This window comes from Dendrobates tinctorius, unplaced genomic scaffold (genome assembly GCF_039654945.1).
Source record: "Dendrobates tinctorius isolate UK_male_01 unplaced genomic scaffold, ASM3965494v1 ptg000155l, whole genome shotgun sequence".
NCBI lineage: Eukaryota > Metazoa > Chordata > Amphibia > Anura > Dendrobatidae > Dendrobates > Dendrobates tinctorius.
The window spans coordinates 12,749,897-12,768,861 of NW_027361822.1; the positions used below are offsets into that span (position 1 = coordinate 12,749,897).

An 18,965-nucleotide genomic window follows, 5' to 3' on the forward strand; every position below is an offset into this window, starting at 1 on the left:
TCATCAGAAGAGACCCTTTCTATTCATCTGGATTTAATATTCAGGCATATCCAAGTACTTAGGTGGATAAGCAGTTGGGAAAAATCCCATATATATCCCAAGAGAGAATATTCTTGGGGTTCATTCAGGACATGAGAAGCATGTCCCTGTCTCTTCTATTACAAAGACACCGAGCACTCAAGGCCGCAGTCAAATTATTGAGACAACTCAAAAAAAGGGTCCCCTTGACAGATGATGATATGCGGACTGATGGTAGCAGCCAGCGAGGCAGTCAAGTGGGCCACTTGGCACAGGCACCCTTTACAGTTGGGGATACTGCAAAAATGGGGCTGAGACTTCCGTTCTCTGGACAAATTGACCTTTGACCCGCACTGGGACCAAAGCGTGTGGCTGCATAGAAATACATGTAGCCACATGCTCCGGTCAGAGTGCCGGCAGCAGTGCCAGGTTTTCGTGCGAGTCTCTCACAAGTGAGTATGAGCCCTAAGAATGGCAGACCATTTCCTCTCCCTGTATCGACAGAGATAGCAATGGATGTATCTTTTAAAGGGTGTGATGCCCACATAAAGGGTGAGAGAGTAAGGAGCACATATGGAGGGAAACTCCTGTCGTCTAACCTCACATATGAGAGTAGTTCAGAGAGCATGCGCTCACGTTTATCCATCCATTGGAAAGCCGTAAGGATCATGTCGGATAATCAGAAAACCATATTCTGTATAAGGAATCAAGGAGGTACAAGATCCATACCACTCTCACTGGAGGTGGCGCCAATCTTTATCTGGGCAGAGGTGGTTGACAGCCGTACATATCAAGGTGAGCCACGATCTATCCCTTCCAGAGAAGTGGTCTTTGGCCCAGAGCATTTTACATCACATTACGGAATTATGGGGGAACCCTCAAAGCGACTAGATGGCTATCAGAGAAAATGTGAAAGTAGTGCTCATAAGCGCTTTTTTCTTGAGGTTGTAAGCACTGTTTTGAAGCTGGCCAGGATCACTGATACCTCTTAACCTGAGCCAGCATCAGCGCAGTAGTTACAATCTAGACTGCAGCAGTAGTTGATCTCCTAGGTAAAAAGCTGTAAACAAGCGTTAATATTTCCAGAACAGCTCCAGATTTTAACAAACAGTAAACTGCAAAAATGCTTGTCATATAAAGCACTATCCGAGAATTCAGTGACATGTAAAATTTTGGGCACCCCTGGTCAAAATTACTGTCATTGTGAATAGTTAAGAAAGTTGAAGATGAAAAGATCTCTAAAAGCCTAAAGTTAAAGATGACACATTTCCCTTATATTTTAGGTGGGATATATTTAAATTTTTTACATTTTAAAAATTACAAAAAGGAAAATGGGCGGGTGCAAAAGTTTGGGCACCCTTGGAGATTTGTTTGCTCAGATAACTTTGACCAAGATTTCAGACCTTAATCAGCCTGTTAGGGTTATGGCTTGCTCACTATCATCATTAGGAAAGGCCAGGGGATACAAATTTCCCAGCTTTATAAAAACCCGGCCACCTCTAACTATCTGCCGAAAAATACCGCCGTTTTTAGTGTTTGCCATTATCTAGCAGCAGTGTTAACACCTTCTGCACGGTGGACCCCGAGCGGCGAACGCACTTTATTATTTATTTAGTGCGTTCCGCAGTTCCTAACATTGCCTACATGTTCGCAGCATTGTACAAAGTGTCATCTCTTATATCGGTTCTTCGTCATCTATTATCTAATTTAGCCAATCGGTATATTTTTATTAGCAATGCACCAAAACACCAGCTTAGAAAGGAATGTTGCTCCAACACCCTTTGGAACATGTTGACATATCTTGCATCTTCTTGAGTTGGCAACTTATTACTGCTGAACTTCTAGAGAATGAGGGCAACGGGCTTCACAGGCAATGGGCCTCTGCAGCAGCAGAAGACAGGCACTGGACTGACCGCAAAAGAAGCATTTACTTGTCTAGCAACTAGACGTAGCCTGTGTCTAAGGGTCACACTTGCATGTGTAGTGCGAGAAACTCGCACGAGTCCCTCGCGTCAATACCCGGCACTGCCGCAAGCAATCAGGATCGGAGTGTGCGGCTGCATGTATTTCTATGCAAGCGCAGCTCCGGTCCCGAGTGCAGGCAGTAGCACCAAGTGTTGATGCGAGAGACTCGTGAGTTTCTCGCTTCACACTCGCAAGTCTGACCCCGGCCTAAGCGGGAAGCTAGAACCAGGTGAGAGGAGTACCAGTACCTGCCTCCTCATAGACCAATCTCAAAAGGATTTTGCAAGGCTTGAAGGAATATCTCTGATGGATGGTCAAGAAATTCTTATTTCTTACCAGCCCGATTTCTCTCCTTGGGATCTGATCCCTTACACAAAGTATTTTCTACGGAAGTTATTGCCCACAGGCTGCAAAAGAAAAATGTGAAAGCTAATGGCGATCTGAAGTAAATATGCAAAGTGGATGTCTCAGGGTTGAAATGTTACAATAGAAAAATTGTCCATAAAATCTTGAACAAAGCTTAAAAGACCAAACTTCCAAATGGATATTTTTGTAGACAACTAGAATTTATCGCTAGAAGCAATTTTGAGACTTAGATTTTAACACTGTTTTAGTTTAGTGACAAAAGTCCTTAAATTCTTGAAAATCTCTTGGTTGTCTTGGAAATTTTAACAAATATGAAAACAGGTACTTATCACCTTCACCCCAAAGCCTGTTTTCATCTTCCTGACTAGGCCAAATTTTATAATTCTGACGCACGTTTCATACGGTTCCTGATGAAGCTGCGGATGAAATGCGAGTAGGGGCCATTGGACCTGTGTACATGTATTTTTCCCCTTTCGACACATCATTAAGAAGTAAGTACTACTTACCTAAAAGGTATTATCATATCCTCTATGGAAAGTCATAACACTAAGCTTTTAGACTAGGGATTTTATTATACTTTCCAATTTTTCTACTTATATTTATATATTTGTTTATACTTCAGGTGTGTATTGGATCAATTTATAGGAGTACTCTGTTCCTTTATTTCGGCATGTTTTTCATTTAACCTTTATACTAATAAAAGATGTTAAACTTTTAATAGACCCTTTTGCACTCATTTTCCTTTGTGCTGCTCAAAGTATTTTTCATGCCCTAGTTTGAATTTTTTTTTTTTGTAAACACATTTTTACCATTTTGTTTTCCTCTGATTAGACACATGCAGTAATATTGTCTTACAATTAGCACCACATAGTAATTCTGCCAAACATCTTATAGAAATATGCCCCATCCTGGTCCCTATCTAGTAGTAACGCTCCCTCCTCGTCTCCTTCCCCATCCAGCTCCCCATATTATAGTAATGCATCATCCTTGTCTTTATCTTGTAGTAATGCCCAATTCTGGTCTTCATATTATAGTAATGTCCCCATCCAGGTTCCCATATTGTATTAATAGTAATAGTCCCCTATTGTGCCATTCTTCACATACACGAGAAAAAAAAACAACTCACCTATACTACATTCCTTCGTCATCGTCTTTTTTGCACATGTGGCCCAAAGGCACTGTACACTCATTGATGATCGCAGCATGGTCCAGGGGTCAGCTTTATTTCGGTTGTATGTGCGTCCTTGGACACATATTAAATTGAAATATATTGCTGACCAGAGACAAGCTTTCTGCACAGCAATACCAAAGCCAGCAGTTGACATTGGAGTGCCGGCGCATGGCTGTGACATCACAGCTGCCATGTCAATATCAGCTGCTGGCCTCTGATTGTCCGCCGGCTGGCATAGGAATTGCTGAGCAGAGAGATGGTCTCTGAAAAGCAATACATTTCAATTGAACGTGCGTCCAAGGACACATTCAATTGAAATAAAGCGCTGACATCAACAAACTCCTGGACCGGGCCTTTATCAAGGGGTCTACGGTGCCTGTGGACCACATGAAGCAGCCTTAGGTGCCGCATGTATTTGAGACTCCTGCCATATGTGGTCGAAAACTAATTTTGAGGCACAGTGCAAAGCTCAGAATTGAAGGAGGACCATATTATAGTGCAGATTTTGCTTGAATGGTTTGAGGGTGCCATGTCACATTGGCAGAATCCCTGAAGTGTCACAACAGCAGAACCCCCCCCATAAGTGACCCCATTTTACAAACTACACCTCTCAATGAATTCATCTAAGGGTGCCGTGAGAAGGTTGACACCACAGGTGTGTCATAGAATTTTATACCATTGGGCGATGAAGAAAAAATAATTACATTTTTGCCACAAAAATGTTTTAACTCAAGGTTTTACATGGGGAAAGGTTAAAAATGGCACCAAAATTTGTCACCATTTCTGGTGAACGTGGCAATAACCTATATGTGGCTGTACAGTGCTGCTTAACCATACAGCGAGACTCGAAATAGAAGGAGCGCTATTTGACTCTCGGAGAACAAATTATAGTAGAATAGCTTGTGGTCTCCATATACAGAGCCCCTAAGTGCCAGGAGAGCAGAATCTCACCTCAAATAATCTCATTTTAGAAACTACTCGCCTCTGGGAATTTATCTACCGGTATAGTGACGATTTTGACTTCATGGATTTTTCCAGAAAAAATCAGTAGTGAATGCTGCTGAATGAAAATTGCTAATCTGCCATTGTAATGATCAGTACATTGAGCCCAGCTGATGCTTCTGGAGACACGCACCTGCAAATTAGGAGGGCTCTCATCGCTACAGTGCTGCCAAACATGTGGATGCTAAGTGTGGTTTAAGCACCCTAGGGCTCAGAAGGGAACGAGGCATTTGGATTTGGGAGCTCAGAATTCACTGGTTTTCTTTTGAGGGGCTACAGCCATAGTGCTTTTCCAGAGCCTTTGTGCGATCAGTAACGTGAAAGCCTCCTATATTTCCGTTGACAGACCTGAGTGAGGACTTGCTTAGTTTGTGGATTGAGTTGAAGCTTTAGTTGGGAACATTTTACATAACATTTGGGATTATATTTATCCGGCGCTCTACGCTGAGCACTCACATCGGGGTTATCTAAATCGCCACATGACATGATTCAAAAGAAACCTCTAAAGGATCCATTCACTATAATGAGGCAGCAGAGTTACTCTGGACTCCGTCTGGCCTCTGTTCAGTGGTGCCCTTTTCAGAGGTGCACAAAATTGTGACTACATGCTTTTAGGTATGTCTAAAAAGATGGTCAAAGTGTCTCCTTCTGTCTCATTATAGGGAATCTTCTACCGGGATTCTGTCTGAATCACGTATTTCAGAGCTTTACACAGAATCCCTGGTGTTAAGCACTGCTCTGAGCGCTAGGATAAATGTGAGCCGAGCCTTACTGTGATCTTTTGGAGGCAGAATTAACAAATCAACAGCAGGTGAAGAATTGGTTTTATTTTTTACACCGTTCCTCGTGCGTTACAAGTGATTAAGTGACTTTATTCTTTAGGTTGGTGCGATTACAGCGATACCAAATTTAAATTGGGTTTTTCTGTTTAGCTTCTGTTACACAAAGTTTTTGCATCGTCCTATTTTAAAAGCTATAATTTTTCAATATTTCGGTTGACATGGGAGGGCTTATTTTTTGTGGGACGAGTTGATGCTTTTATTGTACAACTTTCGGTCACAAATCATTTTTTGATCTCTTCGTATTCCAATTTTTGGGAGGCAGAAGGGACAAAAACCAGCAATTCATTTATTTTATAATGCCGTTCACCGTGTGGTAAAAACAGATTTATTCTTTGGATCAGTACGATTACAGTGATAACACGTTTTTATAATTTTTTTTAGGTTTTGCTGCTTTTACACAAAAAATATTTTATAAAAAAAAATATATTTTTTGACAAATGTGACAATTCTATAGGTCGGGACGGTCCGGATGCAGCGATATCAAATTTGTGTACGTTGTTTATTTTTACATAAACTTGTATTTATTGAATCTTTTTTTTGTTCTTCATTTTGGGATATAAAACTTTTTTTTCACCTTCAACTTTCCCTGCTCTGATCATTGACTTAATACTCTGCAATGAGTCTAATGCAAGCCATTAGATCAGTGAATTAGACACAAGCAGGAGATATGTCAGCTTCTGCAATCAGCATCTTTTGGCCTGGGGTCACCATAGAGACCATCGGCACAACTTGATTGAGATAGCGTTGTTAAATCGGAGCAGAGAGGGAGTTCAATCCCTCCGCAACCCAATTGATGTCGCTCTCTCTATTAACAGCAGAATCAAAGGGGTTACTCGCCCTCGATCGGCGATAATTCTGATCGTGTGCGTTACCGCAGGGTGTCAGCTCTCTCATAACATTCACATCTGCGATTGATTGAGCCGGCGCTTGGAGTGCGCACGCGCGATCGTCAACACACCTTCCGCAGTACCGTACAAGCAAGTCTGATGTCTGAAACAGATAATGCTAGGCAGAAACCAGGAATACTAAAGCTCCATTTTAGATTTACAATCACCCGAGACAACCAGTGAATAAAACAGATAAAAATCAGTAAAATTTTAATGCAAAAAACAATGGTGAATTTTGGCATTTATGCCACTCTTGGCCAACTGTCAATATTCAGATAAGTGGGAGAAGTTGGGCATGGTTAAGTGGACCCAAATAATTCATGATGACTTACACCATTAAAGTGGGGTTAATTACACAAAAAATGTACTACTGGATTACCATTTTTGGCAGTGGAAGGATGCACATAGCTCTTTAAAGGGAACCGGTCACCAGAAAAAACACTATTTAATAGTTAATTCCATAATTTATAGGAATTTTTGGTATTTAATACAGATCTAACCAGTAGCATTACTGGCTGTCAGTTACACATGTACGGAGATATTTCTCAAGGATGTAGTTGACCAAAGAAAAAAAAAAAGGCTGTGGATGAAAAACAATATAATAGCATTCTCCCTCCCCTACCAAACTAGAGCGGGCACAATGTGGTCAAGCAACGTTCTCCTGGCCTTCACTAAATCCAGATTCATCCAGCAGATGCGAGGTTGAGGAGCGTGACCCCATGACTCCACAGAACACGATTCTGCTGCTCCAGAGTCCAGTGGCTTTACATCAATCCATCTGACGCTTGTTGATGTAAGGTTGGGATACAGTGTCTCGGCCATGTCATGATGCCCCCATCATGTGGAAAGTAATTATTTTTAGAATTTTAGGCTGTTCTGCCCAAATCTTTTTCCTGACATCTGGCACCCAGGTGCCCCTCATTCACATAGTTTGGTAATAACTCGAAGATTGCTGAGGTTATGATCGCTGAGACACTAACTGATGCCGAGAATGGGGACTACATGCCCAATTGGATTGGTCTATGTGCCCGCTGTAGATAGCCGAGTGTAGGGCTCAAGTTTTTCCATGTAGTTCCATAAAAAAAAAAAAATGAAAAAAGGAGCAGCGGTTCACGTGCTTCATTCTTAGGACACCACCAATCCTCCAAGGCAATAACTATGCCTTGGAAAGATAGTGACCCTGCCCATAGGCAACAATATACACCATTAGTTCCAGCGATGAGCCCCCAATGCTTGCCAACAATATCAACAATATACTGTTAACATGGTCTGCACACGTAACTCCCCTTATACCACGTGCTAAGTTTGCAGTCATTTGCAAACTGGACAAAGACAAAAACAGTCGCATGAGCATTATTTAGATTTGAGCTTTCCTCCTCAGAGAAACTTAGGTTAATTGCACAAGAAATTTAAAAAAAAAGATTTTTCGGACCATAAGACGCACCACACTTTTAGAAGGAAGGAAGTGAGAGAAAAAGATAGTTTCAAACCCAACGGCACTCTAAAATGTTTAATAAAGTAAATGTATAAAAAGTCAACAACATAAAGGAGATCAGCAGTCTGCTGGTCATTAACAAATAAGCAAAGAAAATCCTAGGCTTTAATTACACTACTTGTGAGAAAACGAAGAACTCATCCTCAGTGATGAGCGAGAATGCTCGTGGGCTACCTGAGTGACTTCGGCGGGCTTGAAAAATATGTTCGAGTTCCAGCGCCTGTTTGACAGCCGAAACACATGCAAGGATTGCCTAACAAACAGGCAATCCCTGCAGCTGTCGAAGAGCCGCGAGACATACATGTGCAGGAACTTGAACATATTTTTTCATGAATGCCGAAGTTACACGAGCATGCTCGGATAACACTTTATCTGAGAACATTCACTCATCACTACTAACCATCATCATTATTCTCAAAGCCTATGAAACTTCAATATGAAAGCTTCTCATTAGTCAATAATAAACTGAAGTTCTCTGCTAGTTGTCAGGAAACCCTAAATATTCCTCATCACTGGTCTGACTGTTAAGAAAGCTCTCTTCACATTCGCTGGTATCGCTTTCTTCACCATCTTCATATAGGACATTATCTTCAGAGCCATCCAAGGCATTGCTAATGCCACATTTTTCGAAGGATCTTACAACAGTTTCATCCTTTATTGACTGCCATGAGGTTTTCACCCATTTACAAACTTCTGGGATAGTGGGACTTTTCAATTGGGCGGTAGGTGTCAAGTCATCATTGCCAGCAGCCATCCAACTGTTCCACTTTTCTCGCATAAAACCTTTAAATGGCTTGCTAATGGAGACATCTAGAGGTTGCATCTGGTTGGTATCGTCTACAGGAATTACAGCCAAATCAGTTTTAACATCTTTAAATCTCTTTTTTGTACATTCACTTGTATGCGCTCTATACTGGTCAAGTACTAGCAGGGCAGTTCTTTTCCGAAGTCCTCCAGGGCGTTTGCACCACACTTTTTCAATCCATACCTTCATTCCATCTTCGTCCATCCATCCTCTCTCGTGAGCATGCACAATAATTCCTCTTGGGATATCCTCTTTTGGCATGTTTTTCCTCTTAAAAATGATCATCGGTGGCAGTTTGGTGCCATCTGCACAGCAAGCCAACACAACAGTGTAATGAGTTTCCTCCTTTCTAGAGATTTTCACACCTTTTGCATCCACCATTCTATCTGATGGAACACCAAAGGTTATAGGGACTTCATCCATATTCCCAATCTGGCTCAGTTCAATTTTTTTTTTTTTCGTAGCATCAATTACAAATTTGTGAAAAGACAAAGTTTCTTTTTCATATTCTTCTGGCATTTTTTGAGCAATTCTAGTATTAGTGTCCTTAGCAAGGCCAGATCTTTTAATAAATCTGTAACACCAAGAATCTGTACCAATAAAATCGTCAATACCTTTCTCGGTCGCGATACGTTTAGCTTCTTCGATTATCATTTTTGAAGAGACTGAAAATCCGTTATTTCTGTGGTTTATGACCCATTCTTTCATTTCCAGTTCCAGCTGTGGCCATTGTGAAGGCCGGCCACGGAGAGAGCGTTTGGTTTTATCCACTTTTTTAAGCTGTTTCTCTTGTTTTCTCCACTCTCTTATCATTTTTTCAGTCGGAGGTGTCCCAAACTGTCTCTCGGCTGCTCTGTTTCCATGTTGCTTAGCAAATTTTACGACTTCCAGTTTAAAAGGAATTTTATACGAAAGCCTTTTCTGCTTTGACATCTTCCAGCAATGTAATGTATTCGGCAGGGAACTAGAAGGTGTCTCTGTTACAAAAATAATGGTAATATTGTAATGAAAACACTGAGCAATATTGCCGCCAAGGTTATGGAGGCATCTATGTCTGGAACAGTATTACAGTAGATTTGTAGATAACACAGTTATGGAGAATCAGTAAATGACATCCTGTCAGGGTATGTTCCCAAGATCAGTGTTTGTTCAGGCTTTCAGGCAGCTGAATTTCTGCATGATTCCCGCACCTCAGCTCACTTGCGTTTTTGTATGCGTTTTTATCCCTTTGGTATGCAAGATTAGATGTGCAAAGATATTGATAGAATGAGATATCCATGAGCAATATAACAAGTGCCATGTGTGTAGTTTACTGTACATCGATTAATAGAAATAAAATTTAAAAAATGACATGGAGTTCCCCCTATTTTTGATAACCTGCAAAGGATAAAAAAATTGAAGTTTTTTTATCCATTTCATTGTGCATTCAGTGCATATAAGGGTGTGACCGCCCTCTTTCTGAGCTGGGAAAACCATCCTGTTAGGCCTAAGCTTTTACTAGTGGGTCAGTCCCTCGATCCTTGTTCACATTCACATCACTTGGCAAGTGAAAAGGTTTTAAATACTAGAGTAGGACTGTCCCACAAGGGTTGCCGTGACGTGGCGGGATGGCTTGTACATTATTTTGATCAAAATTATGTTTACTAAATACCCTTATTATTACCTTTATGCATTATTTGCAGTTTATTAATTTTTACTTTTTATTTGTGTTTTTTGCTTTTTGATAACCTGCAAAGGTAAAGCAGACAGCTGCGGGTTTATATTATCAGGCTGGGAAGGTCGCTGGTTAATAAGGTCTTTCCAGACTAAAAATACAAGCTCGCAGCTAACCGAGATTTGGCACATCACATTTGTCAAAAATCACAGCTGCCATCAAGTCCTGGGGTTAGTAATGGAGGGGTCCACGTTCCTTGAATCTTGCTCCGGTGTCTATGAATAGCAGTAAAGTTACCGCTATTCACAGGCGCTGTGTACTGACGACAACGCTCCTCATCGCCGAGTATCGCTGAACACAGCGGGACTTGGCGGCTCTGATGAGCATTGTAGTCACTACCCGGCACCTGTGAATAGCGGTAACTTTACGGCTATTGACAGCTACCGGAGCAAGATTTGGGGAACGTGGACTATGGCGGAGCTTCATGGGAATATTTTAACAAATTGGTGAACGAGTGACAATTTTTATTTCTTTTGTTTCATGTTTTTCAGGAATGAATTTCTGTACTACATCAGAGTCGGTGGATTTTTTTTTTTCTTTCAATAAACTGGTGAATTAGGGATAGTGTGGGGGACTGTTTCCACAAAGTATTTTTTCTGTGTGTATTTTTATTTATTACCAGATATGTAATGGGGGTGTCTGATAGACACTCTACATTACTAACTCCAGGGGTTGATAGCAGCTGTAATTTTCAACAAAACACAGCTAATATTAACCCCAACTACCATTACTCCGATTGCCACCACTCCAGGGAAATCGGGAGAGAGACAGGCAAAGTGCCAGAATAGGCGCATCTAATGTGATGCGCCAATTTTGCAGTGGGAAGGGCCCAATAACCAAAGTCCTTCCCAGCCTGAGATCACAGCTGTCTGCTTTACCTGGGCTGAGTATCACAAATAGGTAGTCTCCACGTCATTTTTAAAATTTATTAGATCAAACCAGGCAAAGAAAACACCTGTGTAAAATGCACTTACAGTGCATGTGCTTTTTTAACTGTGGATTTGCCACATCTTATGAGAGTCTAAGGGGAAAAACTGCACAGGAGACTGAGTGCCCCTGCAAAGAAATTGATAATTGATATGCTGCGGCTTGAAAACGCGCACTGCAGCGGAGTTTATGAAGAGTACAAATTAAGCACAGTAGGCATGGGCTTTCTATTAATCCAATCTACTATGCTTGTACTATACAACGCAGCATTTTGGAAGAAAAAAATATACTGCTTCCAGAATGCTAGTAACACTGATTGTGGAAACGTACGGGGGGGGGGGGGGGTGAGGGGAATCTGTGGATGATACACTGGTATGGGGGAATCTGTGGATGATGCACTGGTATGGTGAGAATTTGTGGATGTCGTATTTTTATGAGGAATCAATGGAAAAGGCATCATCCTTTCACACACTATCCTATCAGCCCTTCTCTACTCTCTTACGTACAGCTTTCACGCTCTTTTCACCATTGTAAAAACAGCACAGATCCATTCTCTCATGCCATAAAACAAAAGAGACTGCCCTCACAAATCACTTAACCATCTGCTCTCTCTATATTCCTTCTCCTAGTCGCAGGAACTCTCTCCCAATCCTTTTTGTAATAGTAAGTTTCCTCCCCTGCTACACTCAGAAACCCTGAGAATCTCATTAATATTTGTTGCATCTTTTCTGTCTCTTAACTGTGCTCTCTGGAACTCATGGTCAGAAGGCAACAAATTCTCCTATAGCCATGATTTTTTCTTTTCAAGTTTCCTTTACCTTCTGACTTTTACTGAAACTTGGATCCAGCAGTCGGACATCATCGCCACTGCTCACTACTCATACAGTGGACTATGTTTTTTACAGACACCTGAAAACAGACCAGGTGGAGGTGTTGATCTGCCCCTTTCAACAAAATGTACTTTTCAGGTTAACCCCCCCCCCAGGTACCTTCATGCTTTCTCTTCTTTAGCGGTCCATGCTGTCAGACTCTGCCGAACGCTTCACCCGCGAGTGGCAGTTGTGTATTGCCATCCAGGCCCTTCATTGATCAATTTGCTACCTAGCTTGCAGAGTTTCTATCCTGTGACATCCCCAACTTCATCATGGGGGTCTTTAACATCCCCATTGTTGATCCCCTCTCCCACTCACCTTTTATCTCCCAACCTCCTCCTTCTGTCATTCACAGCTTACTAACTCTCCTACGCATGAAGACGGAAATACGATGGACCTGGTCTTCTCTCGGCTCTGATCAGTGCAGGATTTTACTAACTCCCCTCTCCCGCTCTCTGACCACAACCTTCTTTCTTTTTCTGTCAAGAACTGTCATCCCACTCAGTACAGTAGATAAAAAACAATAGTGACTCAAAAGGACACATAAGAGGAAACTTTGTCTGCATACGAAAATGGAAGGGAGGGGAGAAAGTCACCCTATTAATTATCTACTTTCTCCCTACCTGCAGAGGTTGGCACCCTAGACCTGTGCAGGTACCATACGTTTTAATCAGGTCAGCGTAACGTCCTATTTCTGCTATGTCATATGGTACATGCACTATATCAGAACAGGAGGCCCCTTACATCAAGGCAAATAAATTTGAGAGATATATTTAACATATACCCCGATATTCAATCTCATATGGGTTATATTATGGCTCAGAGATTTATATCAATACATGTATCCCTTTATAATCCGATCCACACACTATTGACATACCACATAGGGTTATCTTCTTTGGATATAATCTAACAATAAGGGTACAGACAAACTAAACTAAAAAAAACGGACATATTGAAAAGAAAAACATGCAGGGGGGAGTATAAAAGATTCAGTATAGATTCCCAGACTTAGTTTTATTATCTCTCTTCTGAGACATACTGATATTATTATATAAGTATATACAGTTATTTCTAATAAGGCACCGGGATTCAGGTATTCAACCCTGGGAAAGCGATGCCCTCATAACCCACATCTCAAAAAAGTGTTTTTGTGCATGTAGATAAATCAATTCCTATTTATTGTCCACACAATTCCTATTTATTGCACGATACAGTTCATCAGGGTTTTCCCAGTTCCCATCCCAAATGCCATAAGTCCAGTATGCACGTACTCAACGTGTTTCCCCGTCATGCGGTTCATCAGGAGAACATACTGGCTATGTACATATTGTATTGAGAAAAAACAAGCACTTATCTTATAGAAGCCATAAGTCATAGATAGCATGGTAATTGTGCCCATCCATGTGTTCTACGAAGCCGGTATCCGACGGGAATATGTGCAGTCTCTCTTCTGAGACATACTGAGATTATTATATATATCCAAGTCTGGGAATCTATAATGAATCTTTTATACTCGCCCTGCATGTTTTTCTACTCAATATGTCCGTTTTTTTTAGTTTACGTTGTCTGTACCCTTATTGTTAGATTATATCCAAAGATGATAACCCTATGTGCCATGTGGTATATCAATAGTGTGTGGATCAGATTATAAAGGGATACATGTACTGATATAAATCTCTGAGCCATAATATACCCCCTATGAGATTGAATATTGGGGTAAATATTAAATATATCTCTCAAATTTACCGTATTTGCCTTGATGCAATGGCTATCCTGTTCTGATACAGTGCAAGTACCATATGATATATCAGAAATAGGATGTTACGCTGACCTCATTAAAACATATGGTACCTTACTCTTGATACCCTTGCACCCTATTTATATCTTTCAGGGTTTGCTTAGGGAAAGGGAGGGATAGCCGCCGACAATCGGGGGCGCCACTGCTCACGTCTAGGGTGCCAACCTCTGCAGGTATGTAGGGAGAAAGTAGATAATAGGGTGACTTTCTCCCCCCTCTCTTCCATTTTCATATGCAAAGTATCCTCTTATGTGTCCTTGTGAGTCAATATTGGTTTTCATCTATATGTTGATAATAGTATTAATAAAAGTTAAGAAAATAAGTTTGTTTTATATGAATTATTGAAAAATTGGGTACCAATTCAGTGACTGTTTGGCATTTCCTATCCCATATATTACCAGTTTCAGATCCTATGGGGGAACTCTCAGGATTGGGACTGGTCTGGATCTATCACAGCATTTTATGAACCTTCCTAACCAAGTATTAGCCGCCAGGTTACAACTATACAATGCACCCAAAGCAGACACCTGGACCCTAAGGGTACTAGTAGCTAACCCCAGTTCAAACCCCATCTGAATAAACTCTAGGATGGGACCAATTGGGGGCTTTTGACCCAATGGCTTCCCTAAAAACTTGAAAATTTTTTTCCAGGTCTTGCCATAGTTTCAAACTGTTGGAATTTCTACTTTTTAGAAAGGTGGAAACAGACCCCGGAGAAAACCCCGTTACTAAGTACTGCTCTTTCAAATTCCATGCTTGCTAGATGGAAGCCCTTTACTTGAGTGTGGAATATTGGCCCCTGCATAAAAAAGTCTGGGATCTTCAGCAGGATCCATTGATCTGACAATGATATCGTCCTTAGCAGGGAAATCCATGGTCTTTTTGGCCAGAAGGGGGCAATTACTCTAGCCTGATCCTCCCAGATCTTTTTCATGGAACCATCACTATTAGAGGAAAGGCGTTAGCAATCCTGAAGTCCCAGGGCATCTGGACGAGGTCTGCTGCAAATGGGTTTTCTCTGGGATTCAGAGAAGAGAAAATTTTTACCTTCTGGTTGTGCTGTCAGCAAACAAATTCATCTCTAGAAACCCCCAGATGGACTGGGGTTCTGGGCCCATTCCCCGTTTCAGCCTGTTGTGGCTTAGAAAGTCTGCCTCGACGTTTTCTGCTCCCCTTATGTGTAGTGTTGTAAGGGCCAAAATATGCTGTTCTGCTATCTGGAGGATGTTGTTTGCTGCTTCAATTAGGGAGATGGACATCTTTCTTCCCTGGTGGTTGATATATACCACTGTAGCTCGGTTGTCCGACATAATGCAGACGTGGGACTCAGGAGGAGAGGAACAAAGTTTTCTAGAGCCCTTTCCACCGCCCACAATTCCTTTGGATTTGACAACCTTCCCTGTTCGGGAGGTGTCCAAGACCCCTGAACCCCCTGACCTCTCAGGTGTGACCCCCAACATAAGATGCTCAAGTCTCTCGTCATTATGTTGCTTACTGGCCTCACCCATGGGACCCCTGATGATAAATTCGCCCTGTCTGTCCACCATCTGAGGGAGTTTCTGACCTCTGAAGAAAGATATACCCTTCCCTTCTAAACAACCTTTTCAGAGATCTCTGTGCAGACATTGTCTCCCACTGCAGCTGCCTGGTGTGGAATTGGGACACCTTAGGGGTTGCAGTCTTGATTTCTGAGTGTTCACCATCAAGCCCAGATCTTGTAAAACTACTGTAACCTCTTTCAACTGCGTAGCACAGTGGTCCTCTGATCTTCCTACTATGAGAAAATAGTCCAGATGAGGAACGTGATTGTGTTCCAGTACAAAAAAAAGCTGACGTCTCTGCTACCAATTTGGTGAATACCCTCGAGGCTATTGACAACCCAAAGAGAAGAGCTTGGAACTGAAAATGTCTGATTTTACCTTGAATGTACAGTGCCACCCTCAGGTATTTGATAGTCAGGATGGATCAGGATGTGACAGTAAGCATCCTTTAAGTTGACTACCACCATAAAACAATTGTGATGAAGAAGTTTAATAGCTGTATTCACCGACTATCTTGAAGGTGTGATTTTTTTTATCCAGCGATTGAGACCATTTGGATTTATGATGGTCCTGAATGAGCCATCCGGCTTTTTTTTTTTTTTAAATCAAAAAGAAGGGGGAATAAAATACCCTTCCTTTTTTGTTCGTCCAAAACGGGTTTGTCTACTAGACCCAGAATCTCAGTCTCTAGGGCAAGTTGTTCTCCTGCTGATCTTTTGATGGGGTTTATTACAAATGATTGACACGGCAGATGGTAGAACTTTATTTTCAGGTCTCCCCTCACTATAGCCAGGACCCAGGTGCTGGAGGAGATGTTCTCCCAGGTCTGAAAAAAAGTGGGAAAGCCTCCCTTATTCTGCTGTTCTGGCGTCATTGCGAGGACTTCTTGGAAGCAGAGGAAGGAACGCCGAACATGAATCCGGACTCCCTTACTCCCTTTTACTTTTACCTTCCCACTTCCTTCTCTCTCCTGGAGAACTTCCCTATTAAATGTTTTCCTCAAAAAGGAAGACCTTCTCGGCTCCCCTGAGAACACGGGAAAGCCCTTCTTTCCGTCACCGGCTTTTTCCCCAAACACTGGCCATCACACGGTATGGAACATACCAAGGCCCCGTCTCACTAAGCGATCTCGGTAGCGAGATCGCTGCTGAGTTACAACTTTTGTGACGTAACAGCGATCTCACCAGCGAGATCGCTGTGTGTGACAGCGATCAGCGAGCGGCCCCCCTGCCGGTATCGCTGATCGCTGGAAGAAACCTCTGGACATTTCTTTGGTCGCTGGTCTCCCGCTGGCCAGCACGCATCGCTGTGTGTGACAGGCGGGAGACCAGCGATCAGCTGTAAAAAATAAAAAAAATAAAAAATATAGTTATTCTCACCTTCCGACGTCCTGTTCAATCATCTTGCCTCTCTCCACGCTCCGGCCCCAGTGATCCTTTGCATGAATGACCGTGAGATGTCACGGTCTCGAGGGATAACAAAGTCTCGCGGTCATTCATGCAAAGGATCACTGGGACCGGAGCGTGGAGAGAGGCCGGATGGCTGAACAGAACGTCGGAAGGTGAGAATAACTATTTTTTTTTATTATTTTTTACAGCGATGGCCAGCGATACCGAACGCTCGGCATTGCTGTGCTGATCGCTGGTGAAGCTGTCTGTGTGACAGCTCACCAGCGATCACATAGCGACTTACCAGCGATCCTGACACCTTGATATCGGTGTCGGGATCGCTGGTAAGTCGCTTAGTGTGACGGGGCCTTTTTGTTCTTTGACTGCAGATCTCCCGGACAGCCCTTGAGCCACAAGGCCAGTCTTGCTGCTTTCGATAGACCAGCAGACCTAGCTGCTAATAAATCACAGAGTCAGGGGATGTGTCTGCCAGGAATGCTGCAGTGCAATAGAATCTTGTCCTACATGCCTCTATCTCTTGGTGCCTTGAACTTAAGCTGTTCCTCCAGCTGTTGTAGCAAAATCATAAGGGAATGTGTGGTACAATTTCCAGAGATTGCTGATTTCAGACCTCAGGCTGTCGCTTCCCATGTGTGCCTTAGATAAGTGTCCGCCTTCTTATCTAATGGGTCCCTGAGTACCCCTGAATCTTCAAAGGGAAGTTCTGATTTCTTAGATTAAATAGAGACACAGCACAATTGATCTTATAGCCCTTGTCCCAAAACTCTACATCCATTTCCTCAAAAGGATATATCCTTTTCGAGGATGAGGGCAGCACACCAGATTTCTCCAGTTGCCAATTCAAAATTTTTACCATAACCAGGTTCCTCGTATCATGTCCTCATACACTTTATGCATTTAATAGCCCTGTGTCTGTACTGTTACATACAACCCCTGGCAAAAATAATGTAATTTTTTCCCTATGCTTGGTTAAAAAAAGTAACCATTACTGACTACCATATTTTTTTTCTTGATTTCTTTTATTGTTTCTTAAAGCCAGAAAGATGCCATTTGAAAAGATTTTAGTTTTGCGCCATGTCTGTGATCTGCTTTTTTTCTACAAAATTTAAACAACTGAATGAACATCCTCCAAGGCCGGTGATTAAATAATTTTTGCCAGGGGTTGTACTTAGGCTGATAATCGGTTCATGCAGCATTACTTGAACACCCAATATCTTACATTATGGCTGGTCCGATCAATGAAAGCAATTGTTACAAAAGGTGGATGGTATCTCCCCTATTTCCTCATAGATTGTAAGCTTGCGAGCAGGGCCCTCATTCCTCTTGGTATCCATTGATCTATGCATTTATTGTTATGCTGTTATGTCTATTGTCTGTACAAGTCTCCTCTAAAATGTAAAGTGCTGCGGAATATGTTGGCGCTATAGAAATAAAATTATTATTACCCTCCAAACATCACATCCTCAAGAGACTTAACTGCTTTCTCCTCTTTTAGGTCCATAGTTATTCTTATGGCTTTAAGCAGCTTATCTGCATCCTCCACCATAAAGCGCGATCTGCACCCCGTGTGACTGTCCGAGAAGGAGGATGAGGACTCATAGCACTGTCCTTCTGATGACTTTGGAGAGGAGTCAGAGTTAGAAGTGACCTCCCTGAGCTTTTTCTTCCCTTTCTTTAACAGGGTTTTGAGGGAGCCCTCCACTTCGAATCTAATAACGGACCGAAGAATTGTTGCAAAGTAAAGGGTCTTCTCACTAATAGTCCTGTGGATACAGTCGGAGCAGAGGTCCTTCTGCCAGTCCACTGAAAGTGAGTTTTTGCATAGTGCACATTCCCTGCCTCTCCTAATGATTTAAACAAACAATAAGAGGCCTATTAACAAATGGTGACATTCACGAAGATCACTCGCCACCCGCTGTCACTTACGGGTACCGGATTCGAAGGCTATGGTGGGACACGTAACGTACCCTCTCTGGACACCGAGGAGTCTTGGGATGCTCTGCTAATTTGGCTGGGACAGCTGTTGCTTCTACCACTCGAATGCCTGCCTCCCTTGAGTCCATGCTGATGTTGAGCTTTTGGCTGCTGCAGCTGATGATTGCCTTGGTCCTTGTTCACCAGGTATGAGGACTTTAAGCCTTAACAGTGAC

At 42.2% G+C, this 18,965-nt stretch overlaps 1 protein-coding gene across 1 annotated transcript in view; it reads right to left on the reverse strand.

Moving 5' to 3' along the window:
- The window catches only part of LOC141051175 (uncharacterized), a 223,470-nt gene that overhangs the window by 112,464 nt on the left and 92,041 nt on the right, over positions 1-18,965 (reverse strand). Inside the window, 1 exon segment of the mRNA XM_073548040.1 lies at positions 8,226-9,528. Within this exon segment, the coding sequence (XP_073404141.1) occupies positions 8,226-9,528 (1,303 nt within the window).